Source organism: Oryctolagus cuniculus, chromosome X, assembly GCF_964237555.1.
Source record: "Oryctolagus cuniculus chromosome X, mOryCun1.1, whole genome shotgun sequence".
Classification (NCBI taxonomy): Eukaryota; Metazoa; Chordata; class Mammalia; order Lagomorpha; family Leporidae; genus Oryctolagus; species Oryctolagus cuniculus.
The window spans coordinates 32,940,384-32,952,611 of NC_091453.1; the positions used below are offsets into that span (position 1 = coordinate 32,940,384).

Below are 12,228 nucleotides of genomic sequence, written 5' to 3' on the forward strand. Positions count from 1 at the left end.
TAAACTTCTAAAGAAAACATCATCAGGGGCCAGCATTGTGGCATAGCAGGTAAAGACGTTGCCTGTAGTGCCGGCTTCCCATATGGGTGCCAGTTCTAGTTCCTAGCTGCTCCGCTTCTGATCCAGCTCTCTGCTGTGGCCTGGGAAAGCAGTGGAACATGACCCAAAGTGCCTGGGCCCCTGAACCTATGTGGGAAGACCTGGAAGAAGCTCCTGGCTCCTAGCTTTGGATCAGTGCAGCTCCAGCCATTGCAGACAATTGGGGAGTGAACCAGCGGATGAAAGACCTCTCTCTTTTTCTGCCTCTCCTTTTCTCTCTGTGTAACTCGAGACTTTCAAATAAATAAATAAATAAATATTTTTAAAAAATCACATCATCAGATTGGATATGCTGCTAACTTTCTAACAGATATTCCAGAAAGTCCCTAACTTGTAGCAGGTGTTTGCTGCAGTGGTTCAGATGCCATTTGGGGCAACTATATCCCTTATCAAAGTGCCTAGGTCCATATCCAAACTTCCTGCTTATGCACAAGTACAGGAGACCACCCATGTGCAGACACTGATTGAGTTCCAGGCTCTTGACTTTGGCCTGGCCTGTTGCAGGCATTTGAGGATATGGAAGATTCTCTCTCTCTTTCTCTCTCTCTCTCTTTCTATAAAATAGATAATTAAAGTGTCACCCACAAATTTTCTTTAGAAAGAGAAATAAAGTTCTCATTAGGATTAAATCTGCCCAAACAGTTGAACTAATAGCATTAAACAGAGCATGCCAAATAACTAAAGACAAAATTACCCATATATATACTGATAGCATATATGCCTTGGGGTAGCCCATGATTATGGTATGTTATGAAAGTAATAAGATTTCCTTACTTCATCAGGTAAACCCAAATATAATGGGCAATACGCCTTGGAACTGTTAGAAGCAACACAAACGCCAAAACAGCTCACTATTATAAAAAGTTCTAGCCATCCTAAAGCTAATACAAAGAGCACAAAAGAAAACAATCCTGCAGAATCAGTAGCAAAAAAAAAAAATGCTGCTTTAAGGGAATCGGTCTGTCCTACCTGAGTCTGTCCTTTCACTAACAAAACCCCTCTAACTTTCTAACTTTTTTTTTTTTTTTTGACAGGCAGAGTGGACAGTGAGAGAGAGAGACAGAGAGAAAGGTCTTCCTTTGCCGTTGGTTCACCCTCCAATGGCCGCCGCGGCCGGCGCGCTGCGGCCGGCGCACCGCACCGATCCGATGGCAGGAGCCAGGAGCCAGGTGCTTTTCCTGGTCTCCCATGGGGTGCAGGGCCCAAGCACCTGGGCCATCCTCCACTGCACTCCCGGGCCACAGCAGAGGGCTGGCCTGGAAGAGGGGCAACCGGGACAGAATCCGGCGCCCCGACCGGGACTAGAACCCGGTGTGCCGGCGCCGCTAGGCGGAGGATTAGCCTAGTGAGCCGCGGCGCCGGCTTCTAACTTTCTTTATAATACTAACAGAAAGCCACCCTCCCTCTCCCCTTAAACACCAGCTCTGACAGTGAAAAGGAGGCAAATATGATTCCAACAGAAGTTTGTGGCTAGGACCAAATAGACAACCTATACTTCCTGTGGGAGCACAAGTGCTCCTGCTGCAATTTGTTCATTACCTACTGGGTCCCTAATAAGATGATATCCTGGGGAAACTCAATATTTGTGGAAACTATCTCCACTCATGGATCAAAAATATTAAAATCACACTCACAGATCAATTTATAGGCATAAATTGGCAGGCTGAAATTCCAGATAGAATTAACTCTTTTTATAGATCAGGGAGTTTTGGCGAGGCCTTATGGCACACCCAAACTACTACACATCTTGGAGTTACAACTATTCATTTAATCTTGAACTGGGACCCCCAACAATTCTAGGTGAGATAATTTACTCAAACTGCACAAATATCGTTAGAACACTCTTGAAACAACATTTCTGGAGAGTAAACCATAACTAGTCCCTCCAAAGGCAGAAGAGGGACCTTTTTGTTGAGATAGGTAATGAGACTAGGGATACTTGGGCAGGCTGAATTTTTGGCCAATGAAGAAAGATATTCATTGGTAAAAGACTAAGGCAAACAGCATAAATGCTCCTTCAGGAAAAAGAAGGATGGAAAATCTATTTAATGGTAATGCTGTCTACTTCAATGGTTAGGAGACCCAGCAAACTATGAAAACCCATTCACAGACTTGTTGCTGAGAACCAGCTTGTCCGTTCGGATCTGGCTGAAAAGCCCATGAGAGTATTTCAGGCATGGAAAGCCAAGACACTCTGGCAAAACAAAACAAAACAAACAAAACAAACAAACAAACAAACAAAAAAAAAAAACAAAAAAAACAACAAGCACCTAAATGAAAGATCTCTGTGAGTGAGATCCCAGTGGAAAGAACAGGTCTTCAAAGAAGGAGGTACCTTTCTCTGAAGGGGGAGAGAACCTCCACTTTGACTATGACCTTGTCTAAACAAGATAAGAATCGGAGAACTCAGAGGGCTTCCATAGCCTTGGAAACTCATGACTGGAGCATAGGGAGATTACTGATGCCATAGACAGGAGTGTCAATTGGTAAAGTCAACAACAGGAGTCACTGTGCACTTACTCCTCATGTAGGATCTCTGTCCTTAATGTGCTGTACATTGAGATTTAATGCTATAACGAGTACTCAAACAGTATATTTCACTTTGTGTTTCTATGGGGGTGCAAACTGTTGAAATCTTTACTTAATGTATACTAAACTGATCTTCTGTAAAAAAAAAAAAAGAAATTATCAATTCCCAACTTGACTCTCACTGGGATTAAACATGACAATAGGTCTGATCTTATTTCATCATCATTTAAAAAATCATCTATTATTTTTCACTTTATGTTTCTGTGTGGGAGCAAACTGTTGAAATCTTTACTTAATGTATACTAAGCTCATCTTCTGTATATTAAGAGAATCGAAAATGAATCTTGATGTGAATGGAAGGGGAGAGGGAGTGGGAAAGGGGAGGGTTGCAGGTGGGAGGGACGGTATGGGGGGGAAGCCATTGTAATCCATAAGTCGTACTTTGGAAATTTATATTCATTAAATAAAAGTTAAAAAAAAAGAAAAAAAAAGAACCAGCTTGTAACATGACTTTTAACCATTTTGTTGCAAATGGAGCCAGTGGTAGGACTGAGACAATGGCCTACCTTAGTTAATGCTGAAGCACAGTCCAGCAACTTCGGGAAAAATTATGGATTCCTTGATTTATGGAAAATTTAGGTGGGAAATGTAACCTAAGATATTGTATTTTAAAAACTCATGTTCCCAGGCTAAGCATTGTTATAAAATATTTCATTGTCCAGTTAGTTGGCCTAAGAACTATAATAAATAATATTAGGTTGCAGGGCCAGCACCATGGCTCACTTGGTTAATCCTCTGCCTGCGGTGCTGGCGTCCCATATGGGCACTGGTTCTAGTCCTGGTTGCTCCTCTTCCAGTCCAGCTCTCTGCTGTGGCCCAGGAGGGCAGTGGAGGATGGCCCAAGTGCTTGGGGCCCTGTACCCGCATGGGAGAGCAGGAAGAAGCACCTGGCTCCTGGCTTTGGATCAGCGCAGCGCTGGACAAGGCAGCCATTTGGGGAGTGAACCAATGGAAGGAAGACCTTTCTCTCTGTCTCTCTCTCTCACTGTCTATAACTCTACCTGTCAAAAAAAAAAAAAAATACTAGGTTGCCTCCCATGGGTAACCAAAGAGGTATATCCACAGACCAATTGGCACCTAGACTTCTCACAGGTCTGGCCTACCAATTTGGTAGATTGGAAAGGGCTGTTTTTGTTGGGAAGGACTTCTGGATGATACAACCTTTAGGACTTCGCTGCAACAAAACCTCATATATTCACAATAAGACCAGTATTTGGTGTAATACTAAGATAATTGGAAAGTTAGAGCTATCCTCTTCCAGTAAGTCCTATAACAACTTAGATGCAGAAGACCAGCTCTTTCTTGAATTAAAGTTACATCCTCTGCATGATGTAATCCCAATGGAAATGGGATTAGTTAAAATTACAAAACCAAGATTTAATAATGATACTACAAACTTCTAATGAGGTCTACCACAAGGTCCAATGGCTGTAAATAAAGAAGACAAACACACATTGGAGTTGGTTAAAGGAATACAACAAGGGTTGCATGGGAATTTTTTGGTTGGTTAGGATGTATATTACCATCTGATTCAGTATACTCTTTTTGGAGCATGTACTTTATATAATCATTCTTACTGCTAATTGTTTCAGATGTTGTTTATTATATATGTTATAGATTTTGTATGTATATTTGCTTGAAAATGTTAGTCTGCATGCCATAGATGTGGTCAGACCCAAATGAAAACCCAAATCATGATGCTCTAGGCAGGCATATAGGATAAAATTGATTAGGTTTGTGAGCTGGAAGGCCACGCCTTCACCATGCCCCAGTGTGACCTTATACCCCTACCTGACCACACCTGTTTGCCCACCGGCCAATCAGGCTAATTAACCACTCCCCTTTGGAAGTGGATTAAAGGCCTGGGACACAGTGGGCCCACCCTTTTTTCTTTGGCCTTTTGCCATTGAGGGCCCTTGCTGCCCTGCGCCTCCAGGGCACGTGGTCTCTGGGCCACCCGTTCCATGCTTCCTAGCCTACATGCTCCTCCACATGGCTGGCTCCTAGTACTCGGTATGAATCCAGATTTCCCTCTCTCTCTCAGATAGGGCCCTCACTCTCCTATGCATTTCTCCCACTGAATAAAAAGCCTACAAACTTATCATGCTGCTTTGTTCATTTATGCTGGTATTCAGAATTCTTCTCTGAATATTAGGCAAGAACCCACACAGGCTTATTAATATTGTAAATTTATTAATAAGCACATGGTGATATCATAATTGGCACCCCATATTCTAATATCATATGGCACCCCAGATGGGATTTTTAGGGGGTCAGCCTCCGGTTTCAATGACAGCACAACAACTAGGTGTGATCCAAGATATTATTTAGTCATAACTCTATCCTAGACCTATACAGCCTCAAATCATTGCTGTATCACCACTGAGAGACCTCCTGGGAATGAGCCTTCCCAGTTTTGTGAGATCATCTTGTGATTGGGCTTACATATGCACAAGCTAGTCATATGTGGCCAACAGGGACAGCTGAGAACAAACTGCCCCTAAAAAGCCTACAAAGCATTCAAGAGATATACCTGCTGGGACCCATCCGAGCACTGTTGTGTACAAAGCTATTCTTGTCAGTCAATTTGACTCAGGTCATGTGCAGCACAAGGTCTATTTCATCTTAGCCATCTGCAGCAGCTTTGCACAATCCTTTTGTTCTTTATCTATACATTCCCTTTGTGTGTGTGTGTGTGTGTGTATAAAATCCTTCTTCAGATGAATCAATAGCCTTGTTTGCAGCATGTCCTGTCTCTGAAGATGCTGGTAATGAATCATGCTAGAAAAACAGCAATTGCCTGTGAGAAACTCACCCTCACTTACCTAAAGCCTGCCTTTTTTGGACCAAATCAATGTATGTTCCTCATATAATGATAAAGGAAAATTTACTGTTTTGGAAAATATAAATTCTCACTAAAATTCGACCATTTTGGAACACTTACTAAGACTCCTTAAAAGTCATTTGGCTTATGTTTCCCAGGCCTAGTTCATTCATATTCTATCATGAATAAACTTACATTAACATTTTATTTATTTAAAAGGCAGAGAGAGAGAACAGATCTCCCATCTACTGGTTCATTCCCCAAATGCCCACAACAACCAGAGCTGACCCAGGCTGAAGTAAGGGACCAGAAACTCTATCTAGGTCCCCTTATGTGGGTGGCAGGGACTCAATAGGAAGCTGGAATCAGAAGTAGAACTGAAAGTTAAACTGAGGCACGCCAGCGTGGATGCAGGCATCCCAAGCAGTGTCTTAACCACTGTGCTAAAAGCCTTTCCCTAGAGTCTGATTATTTCTGTCAACATTCTGGTCATTACCCAGGACCCCTGCTGGACATCCAGCTGCAAACACATGTTCACTGCTCCCTCAAGCTGTTCCCTAAACCTTGGTGACTGCTCCCTGTGCCACATGCTTCCTGGTACCCTAGGCCATTGTGCAGCCTTAGAGGCTCTTCTCTCATCCTTCCCCGGTTCCAGGGATCTACCCCTTCGCTGATCTCTCTACCTGTTCTATAATCTCAGCAAGTGTCTCCCTGTCCCTCTGGCTGCTATCCATTATCAGGAGTCTATTTCCTGTTTCTTGTTCTCTAGTATCCCTGCCTTTTCCCTATACCATAACAGTCTCTTCTACACCAAGGAAATGGTCCCTGATTCCTTGGGAGGTTGCTTATCTCTCAGGCTCATATCTGGTTCCTTGAATATTCTGGTTTTTCTTCCCCATTTTATCGGATTCTTCTGCTTCCTCACAGCTCTGGATGCTTCCTGCTCCCCCTGACTGCTACCTGGTTCCTCTATTTTCTGGTTTCATCCTTGTATTTCCTAAGTCTTCTGATTTTCTTTAACCTCTGGCTCTTCCCTGCTCCCCAGTGATGACCACCTAATGTACTTGGTCTCTGGCTGCTACTCAGCAGCTGACTGGAGTTCCCTGTGTCCTCTGGGCCCCTGGGCTCTTCTCCATCTCCGCTAAATGCACCTTGTTCCCTCCAGGTGTTCCCTGTTCCTTATCTCGCTGCTATGCCCTGTGGATGTCTCCTGGCCTTATTTTTCTTCTTTACCACTCTGCTTGTTTTTCAGCTTCAGCCACTAGTTCTTCTTGGTCCAAGTGGCTGCTCTCCATCCCTTAGGGACAGTTTTATTGGTTCTTGGTATCTTTGTCTATACCCTGCTCCCTGAGAGCTAATGAAAAAACCAAGAACCTCACAAACTAATATGCGAATAACTCATATGCACCAAGGTCTTGGTCATGTCTGTCTCTTGTTGAGAAAGGCTGGCGAGGCCTGTGCTTGGTAAGGAAGCAATGAATGGAGAAATGTGCCGTGCAGAGCCCAGAATCAGTTGTCTAGAAATCCCCACAATAATGCGCAAGAAGGCCATTTGCAGGACTGGGGAGGACCAAATGGCATAGCCCCAGCGTGTGTGTGGTTGTGAAGGTGATTACTGAGCAGAGCTTAGACGAGTGAAAGCACGCCACTATCAAGCACTGACTCATGTACCACTTCATGCCCCATCCCTTTCACTCCAAAAAGCAATTTTGACTTAGGAAAGAGATTTACATATAGGAATTTTACCCACTGCAGTTTTAATCATAACATAAAACCTGGAATACCCTAACTGCATTTTAGTAGAGGACTACTTGGTGGGGGGGGGGGGTGATGATGGGAATTTGGTGAAAATATACAAAGTTTTGGTTAGGCAGCAGGAATAAGCTTTTAGGGCCTGTTGAAGAGCATGGTGACTCCAGTGAATGACAATGCAATGGAATCTCCCTTCTCTGGTTTCGCTTTCCAAGGCCTCGGTTACTTGCGACCAAGCAACCACAGTCCAAAAATATTTTTTTTTTGACAGGCAGAGTGGACAGTGAGAGAGAAAGACAGAGAGAAAGGTCTTCCTTTGCCGTTGGTTCACCCTACAATGGCTGCCGCGGCCGGCGCGCTGCGGCTGGCGCACCGCGCTGATCCGATGGCAGGAGCCAGGAGCCAGGTGCTTTTCCTGGTCTCCCATGGGGTGCAGAGCCCAAGCACCTGGGCCATCCTCCACTGCACTCCCTGGCCACAGCAGAGAGCTGGCCTGGAAGAGGGGCAACCGGGACAGAATCCGGCGCCCCAACCGGGACTAGAACCCGGTGTGCCGGCGCCGCAAGGCGGAGGATTAGCCTAGTGAGCCGTGGCGCCGGCCCAAAAATATTAAATGAAAACTTCCATATTTTGAGAGACCACATTTGCATAATCTTTATTATTGTAATTGATCTTTTTCATTGTTAGTTACTATTGTTAAACTCTCACTGTGCCCAGTTTATAAATTAAACTTTATAATGTATATATGTATGTATAGGAAAAATCATAGCATATATAGGTACTATCCTCAGTTTCAGGTATCCATTGGGAATCTTGCAACATATTCCCCATGGATAAGAGAGGACCACTGTACTTGGATTCAAAGTTGCTAAGAGGGGCCGACACTGTGGTGTAGCGGGTAAAGCTGCCACCTGCAGTGCTGGAATCCCATATTGGCGCCGGTTCGAGTCCCAGCTGCTCCACTTCCAATCCAGCTCTCTGCTATGGCCTGGGAAAGCAGTGGAAGATGGCCCAAGTCCTTGGGCCCCTGCACCCACTTGGGAGACCCAGAAGTGAAGAAGCAACTGGCTGCTGGCTTCAGATCAGCCCGGCTCCAGCCATTACAGCCATTTGGGGAGTGAACCAGTGGATGGACGACCTCTCTCTCTCTCTCTCTCTCTCTCTGCCTCTCCTTCTCTCTCTGTGTAACTCTTTCAAATAAATGAATAAATCTTTTTTTAAAAAAAAGTTGCTAAGAGAGCAGATTTCAAATATTCACATGACACACACACAAAATGGTAAATATGTAACATGATAGAGATTAATTTGATTTCATCATCCTACAATTTATACATATATCAAAATATCTCATTGCACCCCATAAGTATCTACAATTATCACTTTTCAATTAAAAGTAAAATTTTTAAAATAGAAAGCTAGTTAAATTATGGACATTATATGTATATGAAGAAAACATTTACTGTCTAGAAAACTACTGGTTAAAAAGGAGGTAACCAGGGTAGCAGTTTGGCCTAGCAGGTAAGACATCAGCTGAGACATCTGCAGCCCGTATTGGAGTGCCTGGTTTCAGTCCCAGCTCCACTCCTGATTCCAGCTTCCTGCTAATGTGCACCCAGGGAGGCAAAAGGTGATTGCTCAAGTAGTTGGGTCCCTGTCACCCTGCTATGAGACTCGGATTGAGTTCCTGAGTCGTGCCTTCATCCTGGCCCAGTCCTAGACTTTATAGGTATTTGGGGAATGAACCAGGACACAGAAGCTCTATTTCTCTGGATTGCTCATTCTCTCTATTCCTCTCTCTCATTCTCAAATAGATAGATAGGTAAGTAAATAAATAAAGAGAGGGTTCTGTCCTTTACAAAAAAGTGATAAACAAAAATACCATTCCATTTTTAAACTTAAATTAAAAAAATATATTTAATTGATAGGTAGTAATTGTACATACGTTTGGGCTACAGTGTGACATTTCAATATATCTATACAATGTTTAATGATCAGATGAGGGTAACTGGCATATTCATCACCTCAGACTTATCATTCCTTTGAGTCAAGATCATTCAAATGCTCTCTATGGGGCTGATATTGTGGTATAGCAGGTAAACCTACGGCCTGCAATGCCGGCATCCCATATGGGCACCAGTTCGAGTACCGGCTGTTCCACTTCTGATCCAGCTCCCTGCCAATGCACCTGGGTAGGCAGCAAAGGATGGCCCAAGTATTTGGACCCCTGCCACCCACATGAGAAACCTGGATGAAGCTCTTGGCTCCTGCCTTTGGCCTGGCTCAGCACTGGCTGTTGTGGCCATCTGGGGAGTGAACCAACAGATAAAAGATCTCTCTCTCTCTCTTTCTCTCTCAAATAAATAAATCTTTTTTTTTTAAAAATCCCTTATGCTCTATTAGCTATGAGGGGATTTCAAAGAGCTCATGGGAAATGGAATTAAAAGATAGGTTTCTCTTACCAAAAAAACCCAAAATCTTTGAAATCCATGCATATGTAGACTCTTCAAAAAGTTCATGGAAAATGCATATTATTAAAATAAAACTGCAAAGGTTTCACACTTTTTTGCACGAAAACAACACTATATTTTAACTCCACTTTCCACTCTTTGAAGTACCCTTGTATTTTGAAATATTTTATATGCTATGCACGGAAACTCACAGCCCCCCACAAATGCCCACACACACGCACACATGCACATACATAGGAAAAAAACAGCCAAAAGGAAAAAGAACTAAAGGTTAAAAATGGTTACCTTTGGGTAATTCTGGGATTCCAAGTAATTTTTTAAATTATTGTTTATTTGTGAACGTGTCTGTGATTTTTTTTTAAAAAATTATTTATTTATTTGAGAGGTAGAGTTACAGACACAGAGAGTGAGAAGGAGGGACAGAGAGAGACAGAGAGGTTTTCCATCCGCTGGTTCATTCCCCAAATGGTCGCAATGGCTGGAGCTAGGACAATTGGAAGCCAGAAGCCAGGAGCTTCTTCAGGGTTTCCCAAGTGGGTGCAGGGGTTCAAGGACTTGGGCCATCTTCTACTGCTTTCCCAGGCCACAGCAGAGAGATGGATCGGAAGTGGAGCAGCTGGGACTCGAACCGGCGCCCATATGGGATTCAGGCACTGCGCCACAGGGCCAGCCCCTGTCTGTGCTTTTTAAAAACACTTAATCCTGAAATTATGTCATGACAAAAAGCAAAATAAATGTTAAGAGTTTAATATTATCTTAATGACCACGTGAGCCTGAGCCCTGTGACAAGCAGCCCTTCCAGGAGGCCACAACATCTGTGAGAAGCTGGGAGCGGAGGGACTGTGGGCGGGACTGGGCTCTCACCTCTTCCTCCTCTTACAAAGGGGCTCTGGGCGGGAGCCTTGGTCTCAGCTGCAGTGCGGGGAGTGGGGCGGACAGGGTCAGAGACCTGGCTCCAGTCTAGCGCGGTCACCGCCCACCCGAGAGGCCTGCACAGCTCCTGCCCCTTTGCAGGCCGCTTCTGTCACCTCTGAAAGGAGAAGCGAGGGCCACCAGCGCCCTGGAGACTGCGGCCGCCCTGCTCCCCTGCCTGCTGCTCTCTCTGCTCCAAAGAGAAAGGATTTGCCAGCACCGAAATCAGGACAGAGGCGTGATCAGCAGCTGCTCAGAGACCGCGGGGATGGGCAGCTCAGGTGGGGGTCGGCTGTTGAAGGGTCCCTGGGCTGGGCTGGATGCTCCCGCCTGGACCTTGCCCTCAGACATCTACAAGGAGCTGCTTCACCGTCTCCCTCTGCCCTAGGCCGTGGGGGCTGGACCCTCCACTTTACCCTCTTCCCCGGCAGCCGCGTCTCACCCAGGCCTCTGGATGTGGTGACATAAGCCACGCGGGAGGATCCTGATCTGTGTCTGGGCAGCAAGGCCGGAATCTGCCACTTCTTGTGACTCCCCTGCCCCCACCCCGAGACCTTGGGCACAGGTCGGAGGTACCTCCCTCACTGAGTGCTTTCCTGCCGCTGGATCTGTTCCCGCCTCACCTCTGGGTGACCTGCTGCAGCCTCAGCAGGGGACCATGGCGGGGAGTCCTCATCGGCTACCATGTTCACGCTGACAACTCCGCTCTTCTTCCCAGAAGCTTGGAGCAGGGCAGGCACCTGTGGGTTCAACTGGAGCTGCTGGGGGAGGTGAGCTGGTGACCTAGGGAAGAGCCTGCCGTTGCCACTAGGGGTCTGGCCCCAGACTGCAGAGGCTCTAAGAAACCTGCAAAGACAGGGGCCACGTGGTTAGTCACTCCACATTCACCCTCAAATGCTTCCTGGGGGGTCCCTAGGGGCAGCTCGCTGTGCTGGATACTGTGGGAAAGTTTAGTCAAAGCAACATTAAGTAGTAGCATGGAATACGGGGGAAATGAATGAGATCTGCTGCAACATGAACGAAGGTTTGATGTCCAGCTCTTCTCCGTTCTAGCTGGAATCTAGCAGAGTCACTTTAGGCCGTTTCTTCATTTTTTAAAACAGGATGGAAACACCCATCTTATGGGGTTGTTAGATGAGATGATGCATCTAAAGCACACCCACCCACCTGGCACCTGGCACGCACTCAATCACCAGGGTTGCTATTACTGCAAGGTGCAAGACATATTTTATTAGGTACCTCATGTTATTTCCACTCATCCTGTAGCCAAGGCATTGTTATTATTTTTATTTTTTACTCTTATTCTCATATATCATCAGAAAATGTTGTTCAGAAATGCTAAGAAATTTGCCCCAGGATCACTCAGATTAGGGGCAAGAATTCAAACCCAAGGTGTGTCTGGTTCTAAAGTCCATTTTCTTAAGCGCTGAGCTGTATTGGTTTTCTATACATGGCAGAGTCACAGTAAACATTATTTCTGTTTCCTGCCACCTTCAAAGTGCTCTAGCTGAGGAGCAACTGTGTCCCATGCACATAAGCTGAGCTTCTGTGCAACTAGGTGTATATTCTGGGCGATTTATAAAA

At 45.1% G+C, this 12,228-nt stretch overlaps 1 protein-coding gene across 4 annotated transcripts in view; it reads right to left on the bottom strand.

The window, feature by feature from the left end:
- The window catches only part of ZNF41 (zinc finger protein 41), a 45,036-nt gene that overhangs the window by 15,383 nt on the left and 17,425 nt on the right, over window positions 1-12,228 (bottom strand). For all 4 annotated transcript variants that reach the window (XM_070066986.1, XM_051827052.2, XM_051827053.2 and 1 more), the window contains exon 2: window positions 11,268-11,490. In XM_070066986.1, the coding sequence (XP_069923087.1) occupies window positions 11,268-11,330 (63 nt within the window). In that variant the 5' untranslated portion in view covers window positions 11,331-11,490. The remainder of the gene's footprint in view (window positions 1-11,267; window positions 11,491-12,228) is intronic.